At 41.9% G+C, this 25,322-nt stretch overlaps 1 protein-coding gene across 2 annotated transcripts in view; it reads left to right on the forward strand.

The window, feature by feature from the left end:
- BRAF (B-Raf proto-oncogene, serine/threonine kinase) overlaps nucleotides 1-25,322 on the forward strand; it is a 130,508-nt gene that overhangs the window by 18,754 nt on the left and 86,432 nt on the right. For both annotated transcript variants that reach the window (XM_019544680.1, XM_019544679.1), the window contains exon 2: nucleotides 2,146-2,247. In XM_019544680.1, coding sequence (XP_019400225.1) covers nucleotides 2,146-2,247 — 102 coding nt within the window. The remainder of the gene's footprint in view (nucleotides 1-2,145; nucleotides 2,248-25,322) is intronic.

Consider the following 25,322-nt stretch of genomic DNA (forward strand, 5'->3'; position numbering starts at 1 on the left):
GCTTAATTGTATTGTCTGCCTACACATTATTAGAGCCACAACAGTCATCCCAGATTGAGTTGGTAGATCTTTCATGAGTGAATCATGCCACAGGTACTTGTGACTCATCTGTGATCAACAGAATATTGATCTTCTATGTAACTTGCTTAATGGTCCACTAGTAATGGATATTTTTTTTTCTGTTCATTGGTTTAGAGAGGTGAGGAATTCATGTACCTATCGTTCCTTATTAACAAAGTAAATTGAAGATGACTTCCCTGGCAGAGTCCTTCTGACAAATAGGCCAAGTTCACGATTCATGCTGAAGAGGAATAGTAGATGACTTGCTGTGTCCTTTCTGCTGCTTGTAACAACACACATAACAGCTACTTTGTCTTTCTGGGACTTCCCTTCACCCATAAAAAAAAAAAAAAAAAAAAAAAAAAAAAAAAAAAAAAAAAAAGAAAAAATCATTTACAAATAATGAATTAAATCATCCAGCCCATAAAAAAAAAAAAAAAAAAAAGGTGAAGCTGATTTCTCCCATAGTCTTGGAGCTGGTGAAGGGATTCTAGAAATTGTACTCACCATTCCTTTCCTCTTGTCTCTCTGAATTTTTCAGGTAATTTCTTCCCCTTTTAGAAGGGCTGCATGCTTCCTTTTCAGCAGCTGCTATGTAGGGTCTCCCTTTCTCATTTCTACTTTTCTAGCTTTATAAAAGAAGCTGCAGTTCAGAGTATTGGTTGCTGGGTGCAAAATAAAAGATAGCCGTGCAGGAAGGAATGAAGTCATTAGCTGTCCAACTTCCAGCAAAAAAATTAAGACATTTATAATGGGGATTATCACAGAAAGCCAATGTGTCAGTTGGAGGAAGAGTTTCTCCTAACCCTTGACATGTATAGAATTGTTAGTGTAGGGGAGGGATATTAAGATTTAAACCTTACCTTAAGATGGATAGATTTTTTTTCAAAAGTGTTAAAATGACTTGAATAAAAATTTCATTGAGTGTCAGTGAAAATTATGAAATGACTCAACTTTTGAAAATACAACTCCATAAGCTTAGTAGGGTCGAAGCTGAGAAGGTCTCCAGCCACACTGACAGACTGGGATTCTTATATTCACTAAAATGTAATGTGTTTTGGGAAGTGGGTAACCAGTATGTCGTTTTGAAAGTTTTAGGTATCCTAAAGGTACAGTAGTATGTACTTCTACTAAATGCCTTTCAAAGGTAATATTGAAATTCTATCTTAAGTCTCCTTTTGATATTCTTCCCAAACATGCACCCAATTCCAGTGGGATCTTATTACATGAATTTATCAAATAAAAGCCTTTACGCTTCAAATGACAAAGCATATCTGTTTGGTGTTCTGTTTCTTTTAACCTGCGTATACTGAGTTTGCTATTTTCAAGACAGATGTCTAAATAGAGTTGCATTATCATTGCTGCTTCTTGGCAAGGCCATAGTTTTAAGGTCCTATTAACAAAACATTTGTTTATGAGTTCAGGGAAAATTTGGCCTCTATAGCCAGTGTCTGAGTTTACATATGGATTTGGAAGGCAGCCATATTGAGTTCTCTGCATTGTTTTACATGCTACTACTGCATGAACTTGGTCTTATGGCTGTGAGAGTGAAGATTATAGACTCTGTTCCAGAATTATTACAGAATTAGAGGAGATCTAACTCTTCTTTCTATTTATTTTAGGGATGGCTTAGTCCTCAGTAGTTACTGGTGAATTAGTGAAATATTTCCCTCAAAATATGAGTTAATTTAAAACCTCTGAGAAGCTCTGTTCCAACGCGAGGAGCTGGGCTCCCATACCTGTTAATAGAACATATGTACATAACTGTAATTTTTTCTCTAACAAGTATAATTTGTAACCATTACCCTATACTTTAACCAACTCCCTTCTTCAAGACTGAAGTGTTTTCATTGTTTGTTAAATTTTGTAACCCAAAATAATTCATTTGCGTCATTCATTCAAAATAATTCATAGGGTGCACTCTATAATTAATTCAGTAAAATGTGGATTTTATAATTTTCTTCCTTTTAAGTAAAAACTTGAAACTTACTTGCAAGATAAGCGAGTTCATATTTTCTAGTTATTTAAGATACATTTTTGATTATCTTTTGTAATTACATATAGACATATATATTTGTATTTTAGGTATGGAATATCAAACAGATGATTAAATTGACACAAGAACACATAGAGGCGCTGCTAGACAAGTTTGGAGGAGAGCATAACCCACCATCGATATACCTAGAGGTAAGCTCTGAATATCATATAAACCTGTAGTTGGTGATTGTACTTTCAGATGTTTGATACATTAGACTAAAGTGTAAAGGTAGCAAAATATTTTCTTGTCCATATATAAAAGCAAATTATACTTTTAATATTTGGAAAACAGCCATTAATATGAGTCTTTAGGTGATCTGTCCCTACCGTGGCAAGATGCAGCATACACATACATCTGTGAGGGAAAAGCAGCAAACCACTGCAGTAAGCATGTAAGTACAATTAGAGCGCAAAACTAACTCTTTGGGTATGGACAGACTTAACAGTTGAACCATTCCAAAACATCACTGAGAACTGGTTCATAATTGTCACGGGTAGAGGTGTCCTTGTGTACAGTGCTCTAGTATTCCGGGTAGAACATTCAGGATTGAAGTGATATGGCTCCAACACCAATGGGTGGGCGTGAGCACCCTGGAGCATGCCTCACGTTTGGGAGAGAAGTTTACGCACATGCTTTCGGGATCCTGGAAGGTGGGAGACCTGTGGCTGGGTTTGTTTTCATGTTTCTGCTCTCCCTTCTCTCTCCTGAACATATGTTCAGTAGTCTACACTTTAACCAAACTCTTCGGTGTGTGTCAGACTGTGAGGGGGCCAAGACCCCAAAGGGCCAGGGCCGGGCGGGGAACCCCGGCGTTCCGCCCGACTTCCGGGGCCCGACCAGGAAGTTGGGCCGGGGGCTTAACGTTTCCCGGAACTCGGACCAGGCCGGACCGGGACTGGCCCGGGAGAATAAAAGGAGCCCACCTACCTCGAGCAGAGGAGGATGGAAGCTCCAGGCGGAGCCTGCCCCGGGAGCCACGCGGCGGGAGCCGGGAGCTGTGGAGCCAGAGGCGGTAGCGACTCTAGACGACGAACTGGTAACAAGGGGGCCGGCGGCCGCCGTGCCGGAGGAAACCGGGAAGGGAGGCTCGGACGGAGGGACTCTTCTCCGGCGGCTGCGGGCCGCTTGGCCGTGGAAGAAGACCCGCGGGCAGGGAGGTAATCCTCGTAACCCCCCCCGGGTCTAGGGAGACAATCCATAGGGGTAAGGATACCCCAGAACTAGAGGAGCGAGCGGCACCTGGGTAGACTAGGTGCTGTAAGGACTCCTGCTGAGGGTCCGGCAGTGCGAGGGTGCCTCCCCACTGCAGGACTAGGACACAGACAAGGGAGCCCCTGACGGAGGCTAACCCCGGAGGACCGGGTGAGGGTGTAGGGGAGGAGGAGCCCTCAGGACCCCTGGACCTTGGAGACGAGGTACCCCATCCGGACCACCAGCTTCCCCGTACAGGTGAACCCCCATATTCCATCAAGTCGTGGCAGGCGAGATCGGCGGAAACAGGGACGGTCCGTCACGTACCCCCTCCTCTCCAGGGGCCGTCCGGGGATAGGGGGACTCATGGTAGGTGACGCACCCCATCCCTTCACACAGACCAACAAAAGAGAGAAAAAAAGGCAGTAGGGTTCCGGCTGCATATCAGAATGGCCAGTTGCAGAGGTGGTGGTGAAGAGTGATACAGGGTGAGATGTCGGGAGGACTGGCCAGATCCGTATGACAGATCTAGGATTTTGAGAAGAACTCAAACCAATCTGCAGGACGTGAAGTCGGGGAAGAGAGGTCAGGAGTAGCTGACAGATAGCAAAGTTGCCAAAGAACAGGTAGCTTGATTACTGGAACATCAGGACCATTAAAAAGGAAAGAGGGTTGTTAAGATCTGGAGTGAAGAGCAATGAATAGGAATTGGGTAGATTATAATAAGCCGTGAAGTCCATTGTCTCCGTCAGCTCTGCCTAAACAAAAATGCCATTGCTGCTGTTGGGCAGTTGGATTTTAAACTTTGGGTGGAGCAAGAATCAAAGCAGGGTGTGACTGCACTACTGCAACCCCTTGGATCTGCCCTTGTTGGAGTCTGCCCCTCCCTCCATGTAGCTCTTTGAGGGAATAGAAAGAAAAAAAGCAGCAGCCTTCTTACAGTGTCTCAGTGCTTCTATTCTGAGCAGAAAAATCAGCTTCCCCACTAACAGCATAGACTTCAGTTTTGGAAGGATAATTGTTGGGGGGAAAGGTGAACATTATATGTGAGTAAATACTGTATTTTAGACTTTTATCTAAATACCAGAACAGTTTGAATTAGATTTTACTATTTCATAATAAGAGTTAGAAAACAGAAATATCAAAGTTTGGCTTCCAGTGGTTCTGTATACTTGCAAACTTAACGCATTTACTACTTCGGTATCATTAGCTCAATTCATGTCTCTCTTCTGCCTTTAGATACTGATACTAATACAGGCTAACTAGATTTTTTTTTTTTTATGGTTAATAGTAATTGTTGTGTTTTGTGGTTTTGTTACAGGTTGTATATCAGGTTGCTTTAACATTAGTATCAAGCCCAGATTTTCAGTGTTGGCATAGCTAATTCATTACACTCTTGTGCCTTCACTTCTATCTAAATTGCGCATCTTCCTCCTGTCCCCTCAACCCCCCCCCCCCACAAAAACAAACCCCAAGAACTTGTATGTTGTTAATGACTTCATGAAGCTGCTAATATCTAACATATTTTCACTGGAAGCAGGGGGAGGGTGTTTAGAATAGGAAATGGGTAATACTTGAAAATCTGAGAGTTTTTTCTATATACGGTAGAATTGTTTATGGATGGAAGGGACCTTGGGAGGTCATCTAGTTCAATCCCTTGATCCAAACAGGATCATCCCTGTTTACCACAGTATTTCTAACCTGTTTTCCAAAGCTTCCATGGATTCCATAACCTCTTTAGGTAATTTGTTCCATTACTTAATTGCCCTCATAGTTACATATTTTGTCCTACTATTCAACCTACACTTTCCTTCTTGCAGTTTTAAAACTGCTGCCTTTTGTCCAGTACCTTGTGGCTATAATAGTCTATCATCATCTTTCAAATAACCACCCTTTAGGTATTTGAAAACTGTTACCAGACCTCTCCCGCATTCCTTTCTGCTGACTAAACAATCCCAGTTCTTCCAACCTTCTTATAATATGTGATGGTTCCTGGATCTCTGATAATTTTTGTTGTGCTTTGCTAGACTTTTTCCAATTGTCCATGTCCTTTGAAGTGTCGTACTTAAAACTGGATGCAGGACTCTACATATGAGGCTTTACCAGTGTCGAACAGAATGAAAGAATCACTTCCCTTGATTTGCAAGTTACGTTCCTATTAATGCTTCCCAGTATGCTATTGACTTTTTTTTTTCTTCTCAAAAAGAGCACACCATTGGCTCATTCAGTTTGTTGTCCACAATGACTCCTATCTCCTCCTCTTCAGTATTGCAGTTTAGCTAGTAATTTTCCATTTTGTGTGCTTGTGATTTGTTCTATTGTAAGTGGGACTTTTCACTTGTCCTTACTGAATTTCATCTGACGAATTTCAGACCATTTTCCTAACCTGTGCAAGCCGTTCTGAATCCTAATTCTATCGTCCAAAGTGTCTGTAACTTCACCCGGCTTGGTGTCATCTGCAGATTTTCTACTTGTGTACTCAGTCCCATGCTTCAAACATGAATGAAGATATTAAGCAAAACCGGACCTAGGATAGAACCTTGGGTTAAGTTTATTCCATACCTCCTATCAGTTAAACATTGAGCTACTCTTTGAGTACAGTTGTCCAACCTGTTAAGTATCCAGCTTATAGCACTTTCATGTAGCTTATATTTTCGTAGTTTATTGATGAGAACATCGTTGGAGACCTGAGAGGCACAGAGCCTATTGCCTTGTCATAGGAGGAAATTGGCTTGCTTAAGCCATGCTAGATGTTTCACAGTTTGTTTGTAGTGTGGAAGAAATCAAACTTCGCGTTGTGGTTGAATCAGAACTGACAGAGCCAGCTTTTCTTTGTTTAAGGGTATACTGTGATCACAGGGAGAATTCCATACAGCAAGGGGAATCACCCACTTGTCTGTTTCAAAGGATTTCTCAGACTCTCTAAGTTTACAAGCGTATTTATACTTAAGACGGAGAAAGAGATAAAAAATACACCTTGGAGAAACGAAACAATAGTAAATTACACAGAAACTTAAGAAGTTTACTTAAACAAACTATCTATGCACAGGGCAAGATATCAAGATAACCTAAGGATAACCCAAGGTGTGTGGGATTCCTTATCTCAGAACATTTAACTGAATTAAGTGGTATCAGCACTTCTGGTCTCTGTTTTTCTAGTCAAGTAAGCTAATTACTTCTACAATAGGGTCGGAAGGAACCTGAGCAGATCATCAAGTCTGACCCCCTGCCATAGCAGGAAAGAGTACTGGGGTCAAACGACCCTGGCAGGGTGTTCATCTAGCCGCCTCTTAAAGACCTGTCGCATATGATTAGTGTAGCTCTGCCCTCTATGAGGTAGAGCCAGACTAGGTTGCCCTGTGCCTCACCTGTATATAAATTTTTGGAGCATCCCAGAAATTGTGACAAGAACACCAGGTTGCAGTCATGAGTGAGGGGCTAATTAGCACATGGGTCCTTTTGGGGGAGGTATCTGGAGTGTACACGAATACTGAGCTGTGAGGTCACCATGGCTTCAAATGCTGTTGACTGTTGTGGGGCCCAGTCCAATGAACTACTGTATATGGTAAATCGTGACTAATATGCTTTGGACTAATATCATGCTTAGTTTGTACTTATATAGGTAAGTAGAAAAATGCTGCTTAAAATGAATTTATGGAATAAATGTTTTTTAAACTTGCAGCAGTTTTAAAAAAAAAAGACAACATGTATCAATTCTAGATATACTAAATCTATTGGTGCCCATAGTAATTTGCCCATATTGGGGTGGGCAGTTATTTTGGGCAGAGGGCTGCTTAGTCAGTTTTGGCAAGCCATTGAGGGCCACATGACAGGCAGCCAGGGGAAGATAAATACTAATTTTCTATGTTTTGGGGGGCCCATGGACCAGATAGAATGTCCTGGTGGGCTGCATGTGGCCCGCAGGCTGCATTTTCCCCACCCCTGGCCTGTATGTTTATTTGAAAGGTACTGTTTTCAGATCTGCCTCTCACTTCCATGTTTTTAGGGAGAGTAGGGTCTGACAGTAAGGAGGGGGAGAAGGGGATGCAGGGAGAAGAAATTTGGGCAGAGGGCAAGGTGGCTACTTGACCTCCCCCCTGATTTATTTTCCCTGATGTAGCAGTGAGAGGGAGACAAATTCAGGGAAAAACTTCCAATAATTAGGTTCTGTTCCTGAAAATTTATAATAAGCTTATACAATTTCCATATTATATTCAGCATTGTCTTGTATTTGAGTGAATGTGATACTTTTAAGTGCTTTTTTTTGTTGCCCTACTTGTTGGGTGTTCTCTGCATGCTTATGTGGTATTCTTATACTTAACCCTAATAATATGGACAAGTCTCCACTTTTTGTAAAATTCCTCTCTGAGTTTCAGCTCATTGAAGAGTTTGCTGGTTAGCCAGGCTGATCTTGTGGTGCTCTTATCTTTCCTTTGCATTGGGATAGCATTTTTTTGCTTCTTTAGTATTGTATTTTAAAGAGACAGTGGTTTCCTCTGGATTCCTTTTCCTTTGATACTTGCCTGCCCACCAGTTCCCAGAATTTGTTAGTTTGCTTTTGTGAAATCCAGGGTCTTTTTATTCTGGTTCTTCCTTTCTTTTCCTTAGGATCTTGAGCTCTCATCATTTCATGGCCACTGTTACTGAAATTGCCATTCACCTTCAGATCCACCAAATCCAACCTACTGACAAACAGCCATTAACCAAATCCACCCTACTGACAGACAGCAAATTAGAGAGCTTCTCCATGATCTGCACTAAAAAAAATCTATCTTCGTATAGATATATAACCCTTTACGGGCTTCCAATGGAGGTGGTGCTGTCCCCTACCTTGGGGGTCTTCAAGAGGAGACTGGACAAGCACCTAGCTGGGGTCGTATGACCCCAGCACTTTTTCCTACCACTGGCAGGGGATCAGACTCCATGATCCTCTGAGGTCCCTTCCGACCCTAGCATCTATGAATTTGACTTAATCCTTCCAACAGGTGTCATGGTAATTGATGTCCCCCATCAGCACCAGGTCCTGCAATATAGATGTTTTGTTTTAGCTATTGGAAACAAAAACTTTGTCCACTTCAACCTTCTGGTTTGTTTGTGTATAGCAGATACCCACCATGCCATCTTCCTTTCTGTTTTTCCCCTCTTACTTTGACCTAGAGACTTTCAACAGTTCTGCCTCCAACTTTACACTGTATCTCAGAATCAGTGTGTGTGTGTGTGTGTGTGTGTGTGTGTGTGTGATATAACATGCTGAGACACCGTCTCCTTTATAATGTGGCCTGTCCTTTCTGAACAAGTTATATTTATCTGTGACAGTATTCCAGGCATGTAAACTATGCTGCCAAGTTTGTTACCCAATGACTTCATACTTGTAGGATTGTGCTAGGATTTCCAGTTTTTCCTGTTTATTCCCCATGCTTAGCTTATGAACATCTCAAATGACTAGCCAGTTATCCTGCTAATTTCCGTCTTAGAACATAGTTGATTCCCCTTGTTGCCTCCCCTTTCTTGGTCTTTATTTGGTCACCTGGCTCTTTATCTCCTGTCTCCTGTGTTACCTAGCTATATCACATCTTGCTAGGTTTTAACAAACCTGTGCTTGTTAAAGAGTGTACAAAGACACTCTTCCCTTGCTCTGACAGCTAGACTGTGTCTCTGCCCACCAATCCTTGGAACATCATTCCATGGTCAGAAAGCCAAAGTGCTGCAGATGGTACCATGTGTGCAGCTGCATGTTGCTTTCCAGGATGCCTGCTTCTGCTTGGGTCTTTATCCTTGACCAGAAGAATTGATGAAAATACAACCAGAGCCTTAGTTCCCTTTACCTAGTGCCCAGAACCCTCTAGTAGATTTGGATCTGCTCAGGGTCACCCATGGCAGTATCACTAGTGTCCACGTGGATGAGCAGCATGGGGTAATAGCAGAGATGTGGGGTGGAAAATTTTCCAAAACTGAAAATCTTTCAGAAAATTTTTCAGGGCTTTATTTTTCCATGGGAAATTTTCCGTTTTAAAAAATTAAAATTTTTGTCATAAAATTTATTAGTAACAATTGATGGATGTCGATACAATATTAGGCTTGATGGGTAGCAGAGATGTCTCCTCACATGGTAGAAGGGATACTGTAATACCCAACTGTTATCCAGGATTGCTCTAAGGATCCTAGGCCTTCCACCAAAACCAGCTTCTTGTGAATGAAACTGGAAGCACAATTAGTGAAGAAGATGCAGTGTGATGAGAAATTGCCGTTGCCCATAAACTTATTGGTAAAACCATCCTTTAGCGAAGAGAATGTGGTTCAAGTAGTTCTGAATCAATTTTGCCTCAGTCTGATTCTGAAATGGAACTAAAAGGTAGTGCAAGTGATTCTACAGATAGCGACAGTGAAGCTGGAGGTGCCGCAACGACCTCAGTGGAAGAGAGTAAACCTCTGTTGACGTAGAAGAGTGGACAACCATGGTGTATCATGCACAGTTCTTTGGGTGTGCTAAAATTAGTGTCTCAGCAGTTTTCGGTGCTTTACGCTGTTTGTTTAAGAAAAAAAAATAAGGGAAGTACATGCTATTGTATATTGTCTTTATTTTTATTGAAATATTTGTAAAAATGTAATTTCTTTCTGTGTAAAGCTTTGGATTTGTTTGAAATATAATGCTTAAACCACATTAAGTGTGCTGCATTTAATTTTTTTCCTAATCAAGTATTTCAGTTCAAATACTTGTGTCTATTGGGACAAAATTAACATGGGGGAACTCTTTTAGTTTTGTTTACTAACTATAAGACAAATAAACCTGCTAAATCAGATCACACTCTATTTAGGCCATTGGAAAGTTTTTTCCAATTCAAAATTTTCCGGAAAATCCACATCTCTGGGTAATAGAAGACCAGACGAGTCCTGGCAGCTTTTCCATAACTTCTTGCATTTGGGCTCCTCACAGTCTGGAGGTCTTTGTTTATTGTTTCAATTTTGAAGTTCTCATATTCGCAGATGCTTCACAGTCTAGCTACCTCCTCTGCATCTTCCTTACCTGGGTCCTGAGGCAAACCACCAGGAGGACTCCACCCAACTGTCTCTGTTTGGCAGGAGCAGTAGTGCAACTAAGGGGGCATGACCAGGGAAACAGCCTCAGGTGCTGACTTAGCATGTGTGTGCAAAAACAGCAGGTCCTGCCCTATGCACTGTCCCCATTCCAGGCAGAGATTTGTTCAGTTATGCCTATAGGCAGGGATAACATATTTACCTGCATAGCACAGACACCTTTTCTCTAAAAATGGCATGTGTGTTTTAAGTGGCAAAGCTGTTTTTTCCCTGCTATCGCTCCAGCAAAGAAATGTTGTGTTCTAGTGGCCGCCAAGGTGGATGCTGCTTGTCTCTGGCCCAGCAAGCAGAAGGGCCTAGGGCAGGGGCAGGGGCAAGCAATTATTTTGGGCAGAGGGCTGCTTACTGAGTTTTGGCAAGCCATTGAGGGCCGCATGACAAGCAGCCCAGGGCAGATCAATATTAATTTTCTAAATTTTTTTAGGGGCCCCATGAGCCAGATAGAATGGCCTGGTGGGCCGCATCTGGCCCCTGGGCCACGTTTTGCCCACCCCTGGCCCAGGGTCTTGTTAGCTGCCTCACAGCTGTAGCTATCAACTATGTACTGTCGCCTGTGCTTGAAGGAGCAATTGTGTTAGCTCGGGGTGAGTGAGCTGCTGCAAGCAGTCTGTAGTATCTTGATGAGGCTTGTGGTGTAGAAGCAACTCCCTGTTACTTACAGGAACTTGTATAAAAACTATTTATGGTTTAAAAAAAAAAAAGAACTAAGAGTCTTGCTGCCATAGCAAGGGTCTGTAATGTAGTTTGTTGCTGTCCTGCCACACCAGGAAGTTTCTGCCGTCTCACTGAGACTTCCTGGATACTGTGTTCAGGAGGACTTACTTATTCTGTCACAGTTAGCCATGACAGGATAGGCCTTCTCATTCTTCCTGAGAAAGTAGAGCAATCAGCTAGCTACCTCAGACGTCTGTAAACAAATGCACGGAGCCTAGGAAACAAGCAGGAAGCACTGGAAACCCTTTCACAGTCATAGAATGATGATGTGATTGGAATAACAGAGACGTGGTGGGAGCTCGCATGGCTGGAGCACTGTCATGGATGGGTATAAACTGTTTGGGAAGGATGAGCTGGGGGAAGAGGAGATGGAGGAGGAGTTATTCTTTATGTTAAAGAGCTGTATGACTGCTCAGAGCTCCAGTATGAAGCTGGAAATAGGCCTGTTGAAAATCTCTAGGACTACTAAAAGAGCTAGTGGAAGTTTCCCAGTCACAGGCCCTGGTTGTCATGGGGTAATTCAGTCACCCTGACATCTGCTGGGAGGGCAGTACAGCAGTGCACAGGCAATCCAGGAAGCTTTTGGAGAGTGTTGGGGACAACTTCCTGGTGCAAGTGCTGGAGAGGCCGACTAGAGGCTGTGCTCTTCTTGACCTGCTGCTCACAAACAGGGATGAATTGATGGGGAATGTAGAAGTAGATGGCAACTTGGACAGCAGTGACCACGAGACAATTGAGTTCAGGATCCTGAGGGAAGGAAGAAGAGCAGCAGAGTCAGGACCCTGGACTTCAGAAAAGCTGACTCTGACTCGCTCAGGGAACTGATGAGCAGTGTCCTCTGGAGGCCAGTCTGAGGAGAAAAGGAGTCCAGAAGAGTTGGCTGTACTTCAAAGAAACCTTACTAAGGGCACAAGAATGAACTATCTTCATGCTCAGGAAGACTACCAGGTATGGTAGAAGACCAACTTGGCTTAGCAGGGAACTCTTCAGTGAACTAAAACATGAAAATGAAGCTTACAAGATGTGGGAACTTGGACAAATAGGGAGGAGTATAAGAGTATTGCTTGGACATTCAGTGACAAAATCAGGAAGGCCAAAGCACAACTGGAGTTGCAGCTAGCCTGGGACTTGAAGGGTAACAAGAAGGGTTTTTCCAAGTATGTCAGCAACAAAGAGAAGATCAGGGAAAGTGTTGGGTCCCTTTACTGAATGGGGGAGGCAACCTACTGACAGATGATTATGGAAAAGGCTAAAGTATTTAATGCATTCTTACATCAATCTTGAGTGGGCTTATTTAGTCTGGAGCAGAGGAGATGGAGAGGGGATTTAATAGCAGCCTTCAACTACTTGAAGGGGGGTTGAAAGAGGATGGAGCTGGATGGTTCTCAGTGGTGGCAGATGACAGAACAAGGAGCAATGGTCTCAAATTGCAGCAAGGGAAGTTTAGGTTAGATATTAGAAAGAACTTTCTCCCCAGGAGGGTAGTAAAGCATTGGAACAGGTTACCCGGAGAGGTGGTGGAATCTCCATCATTAAGGCTTTTAAGACCTGGCTAGACAAAGCTTGGCTAGGATGATTTAATTGGGGTTGGTCCTGCTTTGAGCAGGGGATTGGATGAGATGACCTCCTGAGGTCCCTTCCAACCCTAATTTGCTGCAATTCTATAAAGAGACCACCTCTGTATAGAGTTCTAACTGGTAGTATATTTTGCCCAGGTATTACTCGATTTAAAAGGTTTTTTGGTTGTACACTAGTGCGGATTATTAATTTCCCTTTTACTCTTGTGCACATCAGAATCAGATGGCTGAGGAAAGAGCTATTTATGTATGCTCATTTTGGGGACTGGGCTCTCTGACCCTAATAATCACAGCTTCTTGACAGTCTTTTCAGTTTCTGTTGCACCCTACATGCCAGGCTTCTGCTTTGCTCTGCTTAGATGCACTACCCTTTTAATTAGTGAACCTATCTCTGAGGCACTAATATATACTGCATGATAATTTTTTTTGGTTTCTTGCTTGGTGTTCATCATGTAGGAAGTTTTTTAATTAAAAATAATTAATTTAAGGTTGCTTTTTTTCCAAACATTTGTTTTAAGATGGATTTAAGGTGAAGAGCGTATATTACAATTAAAGATAAAAAATCGTTACAAGTTGTACTAATAATGCCAAAAAAACACGTTTTAAATCGGGAAATTAAAAGTAAAGTTTACACTTAACTGTATATTTCCCTATCTTAAGAATTATAAAGTACATAAACAATCTTGACTCTCTGTACCCATGGCATAAGTACAGGGAAGGACACATTATATATTTTTTCCATATATGTCTTTTAGCTCTTCTACAACCCCTCAATATACATATGGAAAAATATATAATGTGTCCTTGCCCTGTGTATATATGTGTGTATGTATGTTATTCAAATATATCTATTTGTATATAGATATGACATATGGCAAGTACTTCAGAGCAGAATCAAGGTTTAGTTACTTCACTGTGTATTTCCATTTATGAACATGTTAGCAGATTTTTGAACAGCATGTTTTTTGGCCTGGTGTAAGAATAGTACTTGATCATTAAAAGGTGTCTTGTCCGCTACTGGTTTGTCTTGAATATATCATAAATTTCAATTCAGTGGTGTCATACCAAAAGATAATTTGCAGGATTTGCGTTTCACACTAGTTGCAAGTTTTGAGCGTAATCTGACTAGAATCAGAACCACAGCCAAGGTGTGGCAGACAAACACAGTACATTTCAGTAAATGCACGTAGAACTAAGAAAAATACACCATAAAACTTTGTTGGATATAAAGAAGCGCTTGGAATTGGAGGGGTAAGGGAGCAAATGGACTTTGCAGTTAAATTAAAAGCTGCTCAACAAATATAAATGTTATAGAAAAATACACTAAAATTCAAAAACTGAACTATTTGCATAGCCAGTATGTTCTGTCTCTCCAGATCCTTAACTTTGACTCATATCCACACTATATCTTTATTTTGTTAATTCTTTCTGCTCAGTGTGTCTAATATAAGGCTATTTGGTTCATCCATGCAGCTAAAATTTCCAGCTAGCATAATGGTTGTCAGCCATGGATACATGTACCCTTGGGATAGTTAAGAGTCATAGGGGGTATACAGAATTGATGTGGCTGATAACTACTGTGTGCATATGCACAGCACGCGGGTGACCAGGAGAGCAACCAGGTCTGGCCAGTAAGTCTTGTGGGGGAAGGGGCAGAGGCCGGGGCTGCCCAGCCAGGGCGGGGCACAGGACTGAGCTGCGGTTGTGCGGGGGAGGGTTTGGCTCCTGCTGTTGTGCCCACCCTGGGAGGGCATGGGGGATGTGCCTGTGGATCTGTGCAGGGCGGGGCAGGCTGTGGGCTGGAGCGGCATCAGGCTCTTGCTGGCTGTGGTACTGAGACAGGGTTTGTGGGGGCTATGGCAGATTCTGGACTGGCTGCAGCTTCTCCCTCATAGCCTTGCCCCTGTAGACCCCCACAGTGAGGGAGGAAGTAGGGCTGGAGCTGGAGCAAGGGCAGGTGCTGTCCCGCTAAGGAGGAGTGCAGGACAGAACCACAAGCGGCTCATCTGGAGGCTGATTGGGGGTGGTGGCTCCAGTTGCTGCACATACCCCAGGAGGACATGGGGCGGGGGGGTGTGTGCCCTTGGATGTGATTGCGGGGCTGGGACTTGGGCAGTACCAGGCTGTTCCCAGCAGAGGTATTGGGCAGGGCTGGGCTGGGCTGTGCTGGGAGGAGGGGTTGGAGGTGCTATAGTGAATTTTGGTGTGGTTACAGTCCCTCTCATAGGCCCCTTCAGGTGCCACTGCCACCAGCCCAAGGCGCAGTCTGTCCAGTGCCCCTCAGATGAGCTGCTTGCGGCTCCATCCTGTGCTCCGCCCCAGCTGGGCAATGCCTGCCCCAGCTCCACTTCCTCACAGTGGGGGCCTATGGGATCAGGACTATGGGAGGAGGCTGCAGCTACTCCAGAATGTCCTCCCGGAGGTGGGTATAATGGCAGGAGGCATTTTCCCCCCCCCGCTGGACAGCCCCTGCCATTGCCCCAGCCCCACTCCCTCCCCCATTCCTGGGGCTTCAATCTGCCCCCCCTCCCTTCCTGCAGTGGCAGTCGGGCTTTGCCTCGTGCAGATCCATGCCCTCCCAGGGTGCACACAGTAGCAGGAGCCACCCCCCTGCCCTGGATGAGCTGCTCACTGCTCCGTCCCATGCCCTGCCCTGGCTGTGCAGTGCTTGTCCTAGCCCCACTCCCTCCCTCACCCTGGGGGCTTCAATCTGCCCCCTTTCCCTCACTTAAAAACATGAAAAAAGAAAACCCAAGAGGTACATGAGCTGAAACTTTGAGAGAGAAGGAGGCCTTTAAAAAAGGTTGAAAACCCTTGATCTACTGTATTGCATGTTGTCTTGATTTACTGCAGAACCCTTCTGTTTGCCATGAAGTTCGATCTCAGCCCATTCATAGCCATTCAGAATGGTGCTACAAAGATTTTTTTCCCAACCTGTTTGTTTTCATTGTTGTCTCTCTTTCTTTGTATCCCCGCACTGTGCTCATTCCTTTCTCTGTTGCACCCAGCCTAAGTTCCTTGACTTTGAAAGTTATCCACAGCCAAGACACCCTTTATGTTTCACTTCTTACTTGCTATTGAAATGTTGACTTTGCCTGATCTGGCTTCCTCTACCTTCATTATGATGTCAAATAAATACCTCTGGGCATTCTCCCATGCAGCAATTCAAACTTGGGAGAAGCTTCCCCATAAATATCTGCAAAGTTGAAGGAATCAGTTTTGCTTCACAGCCCTCCATTTCTGTGATATTTACAGAAAACCTGAATACAGGTTTTTGGTTGTGTTGTCTAATATTGTTCCATTGAATTCTGTTGACCATATGTTAATCTTTTGTTTGTAATTAATTTTTTGGGGTTGTGACTTTTTTTTGTTTTGTGCTTGAATAGTGTATGGTGAAGTGTGTTCCTGGTCCATGATGGGGCTTGTTGGCACTTTGCCAGCTATTTGTAATGCTAATTATATAAATGCTGTAAGTTGAGATGGAGTAGACAACAGAAAGAGCAAATATGAGCCTGTATCTTAGCTCTTTTTAAAAGCATATGAAGGTGGGGGAGGAAGAAGGCGAACAAAGCTGCAGGGAAAATTATAAAGGAATTGAGGAAGTAGAAGAGGGGCAGGTAAATGAATAAAAAATAGGACATGATTAACTACCTGAAAGCTATAAAAACACTTTCCATATTAAACAGGGCCAAAATCACACACTCTTGTTCTTGATTTGTTCTAATATTGTATTTTCCATATCAAGAACAAGACATTGTGGTTTTGGCTCTGTTTAATATGGGAAGTGTTTTTACAGCTTGCAGATAGTTAATCATGTCCTATTTGTTTTATTCATTTCACCTGCCCCTCTTCTGTCTTGTTCTAATACTGTATCTTCCATATCAAGTATTTCTGTAGCTTGCTGTTAGACCAAATCTACTAGTGTCCTCTGATACAGTTATGACAGGGATTTTTAGAAGGAATAACTTGACTAAACCCAAGCCCAAGAGAATTGTGATGTAAATAGGGATCAACTTCTTCAGGATACCTTAGCCTTTTTTTTTTAAATACTTTTCCCATCACTTACGTCAGGGCATGTTCTACATGCCAGCATCAAGTTTTTCAGTTGACTTTCGGTTTAGTTTAAAAAAAGGTGGGGGAGGGGCAGAGGCAAAAAAAAAAAAAAAAGAGCTGTTAAAACAAGTTATTCTGTTTCTTTAGAGAATTTGGGAGGGCTCCTCTCCAAGTTCTTTAGCACCCTTTGGAAGCATTCAGTATTGCAGTCACTAAACTGTCAGTGATTTCTTGTTTTTCAGCCACTTTGGTTTCAGAGAGCATTACATGTGGTCCTGAAGTAGTTTTCCCCAGTATGCAATTCATAATTCACTGTGGAAAGTGTCTCTGTCTCTGTGTCTCTTTTGAGCTGTTGATATGTCAAGCATCGTAGAAAATGGATTTTTTTTATTAGAAAGGCCTGGTTATAAACTGTGCTTCTAGAACTCAAGATTTTACTTCTCTCAATAAATAGTACTATTGCATTTGCCGTTGCCCACACAAATTTTTCTAGTTGCCAGTGATGTGACATATGCAACAGAAGACTTTGAGTGAGGAAATAGAAAATCATGGACCTGTAAGTTCAGCTTTCCTATTAACAACTTTTAGACTCATGAATAAACAAAGCTTGAACATGCTGCTTAAGCACGATCATCTCAGATTTATAAAGTAGAGGTCATGTGTAAAGAAGGTGATCAGATTTGTTAAGTAAGTGACAAGAACTGGAAAGGATGAAAGCAGACATAAATCTATTTGAACTTCCAGAAGGCGCTTGCTCATTCTTGCTTATTGGTCCTTTATAGTTTTTTTGTAAATATGGTGCTCATAGCAAAATGCCCGCTTTGTTAAAAGAATTTTTAACAGAAATAATATGTCAGAGTATAATTGTACTAGAAATGGGTACAGAAATTATTAGAGCATTTTGCTATGGCTATTTCAGGGGTCACTTCTGTCTAGGCCTATGGTATTGCACTGGATCTCATCCTGGATGAGAAATATAGTGGGCGAGCATGATGGTAACACAGAATTGAAGGCCAATCAATACAGATTAAGGCAGATTAGATGGTTTTGTAGCTGCTTATTTTTGGGGAGCAAATGGGGGTGAGGGGAGAGAAGGGGAAATCCTTTTGTTTCCTGATTCTTTTTGTTCCAGGGTGATCTAGAGTTACAATGTGAGGGGTGGAGCTGGGCCTGTCCTTTCAGCTCCAGGCTAATTTTTTAATTCCCTTGCCCCACTTCTCTCTCCTGCGTCTCATGCTCATGTTTATTTGGGAACCTTGACAGCTATATTTTGGAATTTTGCTGTTTAATATAATATAGCCAGGGTTTAATTCCAGGTTTCTATATAACTCTAGAATATCTGCAGCAATGTGGAGACATGCTCAACAAGATCATATCTGTGCTGATACAGCCAGTATATAAATGTATATGTGCAAACAGAAAAACATTTTAAATGAGCTGAAATTGCTGGATTCCAGATCATTTCAAAGGGCTCTTGGGATTACCAGAAAATACTGTTGTGCAGGAGCTCAGTCACAGTTATTTTAAGTGTTGATTCTTTGAGTGAGTATTGGAATAAAAGCAAGATGCACTTAAATTTAACTGTGCCTCTGATGCATTCAAAACCTGTAAAAATGGAGTGGGCCCCAGCTGGAATGTCTAGACTTGGGTTTTCATATTTAATTTGTTGTGTAAAAATACACTGATTTTTACAGCAGTATTAAACAATGTAGCTCCCCTTTAGCTTTAGTGGCAATTGTGGGTGATAAGCACCTTTTTAAAATCAGATTTTCTGTATAGAACCTGAATTTTTAGTTTTAAACTCCCAGGGATGGAGAATTCAGCATAAAATTAATGCTTTCATACTACAAGGCTCTGCTCTTGACACTTGTGTTAGAAGTGGAGCAGGGAAAGAGTGGAAAACTACTATAGTCACCTGAGTCTTGATTCCTCACAAAGTCACTGTTAGGCAACACCCATGTTTTTCCAGTTAAGAGTTTTAGATCAATTTCTGAACCTTTTCCCTCAATGCTGCTTGTTTCTTAAAAATATGTTAGCAGAATGTTTTGTCTAGTTGTGGCCTAGGAAAGGGACTCTCTAAAATCTAAAAATAAATAAATAAATAAAATCCTTTTATTCAGCTCCATAATACAAGAAGTTAGGTAGCATTCATGTTGATTTTTTAAAAAAAATAAAATTGCACCCCAAAAATCAATTGGATTTTATGTAAATGTGTATATAAGTAAAGATGTTAATCAGTAAATGTCATGTTATCTCGAAAAGCTAGGATGTGGAAACAGATTTTTGCTGCCATTGCTGCAGAATGTAGTGTAGTTTGTTGTTGATTTCTCTTGAGCTAAAAATAAATGCTGCTTGTTTTTGTCATGGGTAAAGATTTAAAGTTTGTTTGTTTTTTATCAGTTGTATTGGTTGTGGGACAAGGTGCAGCTGCTTTACAGTGTGTGCATCTGTATATAAATGAACGAGCTGTGTAATGCTTTAGATATACTCATTAATTTGCCAGACCCTGTAAGCATTGCATGCTGCTGAAGCCTCATTGTTCTCGCGTCCATTATCTGCTCTGCACAGAAGTGAACTTATACTGCTGTTCTGTATAACCATTATAACCATGTTATTGCTCATGCATATAGCATGTGGAACTTCAAAGTAAATGTTTAGCCCTTTAACTACATCTTTCTTTAATTTCTGAAGGGCACTAAATTGAGAACCCTGAATTAGTGAGGAAACGCAAAGTATTAAGGATAGTAGTGCATTATCAAATGCATTTCATTTTTTCCCAGTTGTTATATTAATATTTAGGAATATTCTAGTTAGCAGCATTGCAGCACTGTCTAGGGGCATACAAAAATGCAGTCCTAGTGTGCTGGCCACTAGATAAAAAGTGCTTGAATACAGCCTCTGCTCCTAGGATCTTGTGTTCTAAATCGGAGATGGGTGCTTATTCTGACTGGAGGGCTATTTAATGAATTTTGGTGAGCTGTCAAGAGCCACACGCACACAAAATCTTTCAGAAGATATTTTAACAAATGATAGATTTAAAAAAAATCAGATACTAAAAATCAAACATATCTACTATAATATTTAATTTTATTTCAAAAGATATTTTTGTTCTGTTTTATACTTTTTCAATAGTGGTATGTATGGAGGAGATTGTATAATAGCTCAAAATAGTTTTACTTTTGTATATTGTGCGTGGGGGGGTGTTTGTGAGGGGTGGGTAATTGGGGTATGTGTGTAGGGGGTGGGGGTGAGTGTGTGTGTGTGGTGGTGGATTGCCTGTGCTCTAGGTCCCAGGGGCTGGCTGGGGATGGGGAAGGTATGATTTTGCCTTTCCTCACCCCCTCCCTGGCTTGTGACTGCTCTCAGGGTGGTCTGCATGGAGCCAAGCCCTGTCCACTCCCAAACAGCAGCATGGCCTCCCAGATGGCTTCAGCCCTGGCCAGCATGCACAAATTCCTGGCAGGGCTGCTGCTGAAGCTGCCCAGGTACTGCCTAGTTTCCCCTGCCTTCAGCAGCTCCTCCTCTTTCCCCTGCTTTGCTGCTCAGGGCAGCAGGCAGTGCAGGGAAACTATGGGGACATGTGCCGGGCAGCAGGTACCCAGCCAGGTTGGGGGTGGCTCCTGCCCCAGTGCATGAGGCTCCAGCTCCCGTCCACTTTCTACCCACCTAGTGCAATGAGCAGCCACCTGCAGGTGGCTGTGTGGGTAGAAGGCATCTGGGAGCTGGATGGAGCTGGAGCCCTGCACACTGGCAGAAAAATATTTTCATTGCTAACCATCAAAACTTATAGCAAGGAAATGTAAAAATTAAACCCTGTCTGGGACAGGTGTAAAGAAAACTGGGGCAGCAGGTGCTGCACATGTGTATGCATGCCCACATACATGGCAGCTATGTAGGCGGGGTGGAGGGAGCCCTGGCTGTGCTGTCTGCTCTCTGCCCCTGTGGCAGTGGCTCAAGCAGTCCCTGCAGGAGCTAGGGGCAGTGCTTAGTAGGGTCGTGCTGCGAGAGGGTAGCTGGGAATTGGGTGCCAAATTCCTAGTAAGCCCCTGCCGGCCCCTGTGCGATTTGGGGTTCACTGGGAGTTTGGCCCCTGCCCAATGTGGAAACACAAGGAGAGGCAGTGGCTGCCTCACCTGGGGTGGGAAGCAGCTCCCCACTCTCTGTGGTCCCTTAAGGGCTGGGCACCAGTGAAGGGGCGGCCTGGCCCCTTGATGGCCATAGCCTCCCGCCCCTTTGGTCAGTGCAGAGACACAGTGGCTGGGCCCCAGAGACACCCCTGCAAGCCCTGCCCCAAGCGCTCTGGGGTTGGGCTGGGGAGCTCTGGGAATGTGGGAGAGGCAGTGTGATCAAGGTAGAGCGCTGGGTGGCCACTGCCTCTCGCTGTGTCCCCAGAGCTCCGGAGTGCTGGTCCCCTCTGCCTACCTGGCTCTTTCCTGATGAATCAACCAAATGATTTAAAACATGGATGCTTTATTGATTTATGGACATTTACTTTATACATTTTAATGTGATTTTTTTTTTTTTTTTTAAATAAGCTTTTACCAGTATTCTGTCATAAATTGTAAGATGTACTGTAAAAGTATGGTAGAATATTTCATGAAAATTTACATAGTTTCTTCTTAAAGAACACTTTCCATAATCCAAGAATCCCAGAGCCCTTTACCAGCACTTATTTACCTGCAGTATTTCCAAAGCGTAGGGAGATATTACTTCTCTTTCACTAGTAGCAGTTTAGACCATCCATGATTTAGTAATGACTATATACCAGTGATGTCCTGCCTTGTTAAATGTTTTGCTGTTAGATGGGCACCTGCTTGAACCCTCTCCTGAGGATGGAGGTTTTGTTCTTGGATGTGAGATTTTTTTTTTTTTTTCAGGTTCCTTCTTTGAGTAATTTGTAAGTTCTATAACTAGTTTTCCCTGTTTAAAGACTAGACAGCTTGCGTCGATTTCTGTGGCACTGAAATAGTTAGCCACACTTCTGTTGCAGCAGGATTAAATGGCTGCAATTCCCTGTAGGTTGGCTTGGTATAATAAGGTTTTCCTGAAAACCCCAGCTGGTTCAGAGCAGACATACCAGGTTCTTTGTGAAACGGGGAAGATCTGAACATGCTTTACTGGCTCTGGTTGGTGTAAACAAAGAGACTCATTAACAACTGTAGTGTTAATCTCCGAAGGCTATCTGGTTTCAGTTCTGCATATTTTATTTTTCTAAATTTATTTTCCTGGTGGTATATGGAGCTTAAAACAGATCTCAAAGTGTCTTGTAGTAGAGCACTATTCATTTCCTCTGGAAATGCATAGATTTCTCTCTAGATTTTTCTTAACACTTTTTGGTAAGCCTCATTGCAATCTTTAATTGTCTGCATTATGCTGATGGCATGTTCAGGTAACTTGGTTTTCCTTGCAATACTGTGGATTAAAGGCTAAGACTTTATTTAAAACATTATCTTTTTTTAGTAACTAAATTAACAAGCAAGAACAAAAGACTGAGACTTCATGAATTTTAATTATTGCAGTGTTGTCTAAATTGGAGAATTGTCCTCGTCAAAAACCCATTGGTAGTTAGCTCTTAGTGAGCTTCACCACTGTAACTTTTCTACTTGAGACTAGAAGAGCTGCAGTTAGCAGATTGTGATTTTCAGAAAAGCAATAGTCTTCCTATACCTGATATTGTAATGAGGGGTGGGGGAGGGTTGGCTGTCTATCCATCCAAACTAGCATGTGGTTTTATTGTTTTTTCCAGGCAGGCAGTCAACCTGAACATCTTCCCCAAAATGTTTTAAGCTTTGAAAAAATAAAAATTCATTGAAAATGTTCTGTCTCTGCTGCTATTACTACCCTCTGTTTTTATAACAGGATTTTAGCATGAAAAAGAGCTTCTTAAAGTCTAGTTGGGGTTTTTGTTTTTGTTTTTTTTAAAGTCCTACTTTGTGCTGTTTCTTCCATTTACTCTGACTAACTGTTCAAAGACTAAGGCCTGGCTCCAACTTCCATTAAAGTTAGCGCACTTCAGTGGGATGGGTCCCAAAACCAGCAACGGTCTCCGGCTTTCTGTCTGTTGCTCATATTTTTAGATAAGTCACTTGACTTTGACTGACTTAGGCTTGTGGTAGTGACAAATTAAGCTGCCAAAGTAGAGTAAACGTAGGATTGAGTATTTTGAAAAGTGTGTGTAATGTTGTCCAGGAACTAAGTTAAACCCACGGATCTCTTGCAGCAATGTAATATTGCATGTATTGCAAAATATTAAATTTATAAGAAAAGGAAGTAAGAATGCAGAAAAGTATTGCCAAAACTCTAGCTTGTGATTTCTTAACATTTGTTTAGCTTAAGATAATTCGGTGCATATGTAGCTTTGACTGGAATTGTATGCTGGAAAATTACATTTTGCCTGCAAGTGCATGAGAAACTTGTACTGAAAATTGACCTTTTAATAAAGAGCTAAATTTTGCCTTTACTTACCCCTGTAACTTGCTTGGTAACTGTTTGGGTGGCATTACATCACTTGTCCTTGGCAGAATTTGGGGTCCATTCTTTAATCCCTAGGCTCATCTTCAGTTTATGAACAGAATTTCTTTTTCAGTTTCTGGTTTTTTTTTATCTCCTACCTTCTGTGGGTTTTTTAAAAATATTTGATAGTCATGAGGAAGAGGAAGATCGCAGTTTACTCAACAAAAGCAGAGTGGTTAGCTGAACTTGCAAATACCTCTGATGGAGAAGCAGTAAGATGACAAAATGCAATGTTTGTAACAGATTCGCTGGAAGTGTTAATACAGAATATCCCTTTCTAATGGGAGTTAATACTTTCTTCACTCATGGTCCATGGAATCCAAAATCATGAGAATACTTTAATTCAAATAATACATTTCTAATTAAAAAGATGTGTTAAACTGTTTGATACTGACTAAACTTAGCTGGGGCAGGTTTATACATAGGAAACACTACATATGAAAACCAGGAGGATGGCAAATGGTTTTAAGATGGAAATGTTGAAAAGGACATTCATTGCGCACTGGGTAGACATTGGAACAGATGTCTACTTTCTCTTGCTGGAGAGATGAAGAGGAAAACTTGTGTCTTCTATTTAAATGGCAAGCCCTTGGGCAGAGACTTATTTCCAAAAATGCCCAGGGCACCCTTGGGTGATATAACAATAGTTGTTGTTGTTTGTTTTTTAAATCCCAAAACTTGAGTTATGAGTGTTCTTATAACTAACTTGAATGGTTAATGCTATTGTTAATGTTAACAATGCTTCTGGTGACTGAAGCATTCAGTATTCTCTTTGCAAACAAAGGCAGGTTATTGATAGAAACTAATATTTTCAACATACTTATTGGTTGCAGGATCATATTTGTATTCTAGCAGTTTCTTGGCTTTCTTGAACTGTAAAATTCAAGCATTGTGCATAATGTTTAATGTTTGCATTATTGGACTATTCTGTCAAAACTTACTTTTATAAATGGGCCTGAATTCTTTTATTATCTTTAAGTAAGGGCGCTGTCAAATTTGGCCTCAACATTTGAATAGGCTTGCTTGAAAAACCACTAGTTTCAAAGTTTGTACATTATGTGATACCCAGAAACTGTCTTTGTTTTTAAAATTGTCAAACTATTTCTTAGAATTTTATTGGTCCTGTTGGAAAGTGTTTAAACTTGAGTGTCCAGTAGGACTAAAATTGTATTTTACTTTTTGGGGGGGGGGAGAAGGGGGGGGGAGGGGAGAGGGGGTTGGGTTTCTTGCTTGAATCTTTGATAATGATGATCAATGTCAATGAGGAATGAGGCAGAGAAAACCAAGTACAGCTAGAAACAAATGACTTTTAAAAATGTAGTTAAAATAGTAGCTGAAGAAATGTTATTTTTTGTGCCCCTGAAATGAAATGAAATGACATGACATAGCGAAAAAAACTGTTTTAAGAAATACTGTTAGACTCACTCAGACAACCATACTTAAACTGAGTAGTGCAAAATTTGCCTTGAGGAACTAGGCTTTACCATTTTTATTTTGTAGTTAGGAAAACTTTTGTAATTGTTTACCTTGTAAGAAATTAGAGCTTCTATGTTTTCCTTTTTCCCATTATTCTGAACACATTTAGTTCTAGTACCAGATGACTAGTAGGCAGTAGTATGTTGGTTCAGTGAAATAACTGACAAGTTTTGTTAAAGGTCACTTATGCTGTAGGCAGACATAACATTTGTAGTTTCACAAGCTGCTAGTATGCAGATGTGCATACCCTCTGTAGTGCCACAAAAATGTTCTCTTTCAAAGAGGAAGTTCTTTGCAGTAGGACAATTTGTAGTGCTACAGGGGGTCCCTTGGACCCCAAAATGCCACAGTCTTCCTTTCTCCCTTACCCTCTCCAAGTCAGGGAGAGGGAGCTTGGATGACTCCAAGACAACCGACTGCAGTGAGCAACTGGGGAGCCTTGCAGCAGCAGGATTATTAGCGAGAGCCAGTGCCACTATAGGTGCAAACAGAAGTGACAGTTTTCAACTGATTTGGCCACAGAAAACAGTTTATAGCTGTGACAAGTGCATGGCTGCAGACAGCTTCCAAAATGGCCAATCTGGTGAAAATCTGAACCCTTATTG

Source organism: Crocodylus porosus, unplaced genomic scaffold (genome assembly GCF_001723895.1).
Source record: "Crocodylus porosus isolate Cpor-Errol unplaced genomic scaffold, CroPor_comp1, whole genome shotgun sequence".
NCBI classification, from domain to species: Eukaryota; Metazoa; Chordata; order Crocodylia; family Crocodylidae; genus Crocodylus; species Crocodylus porosus.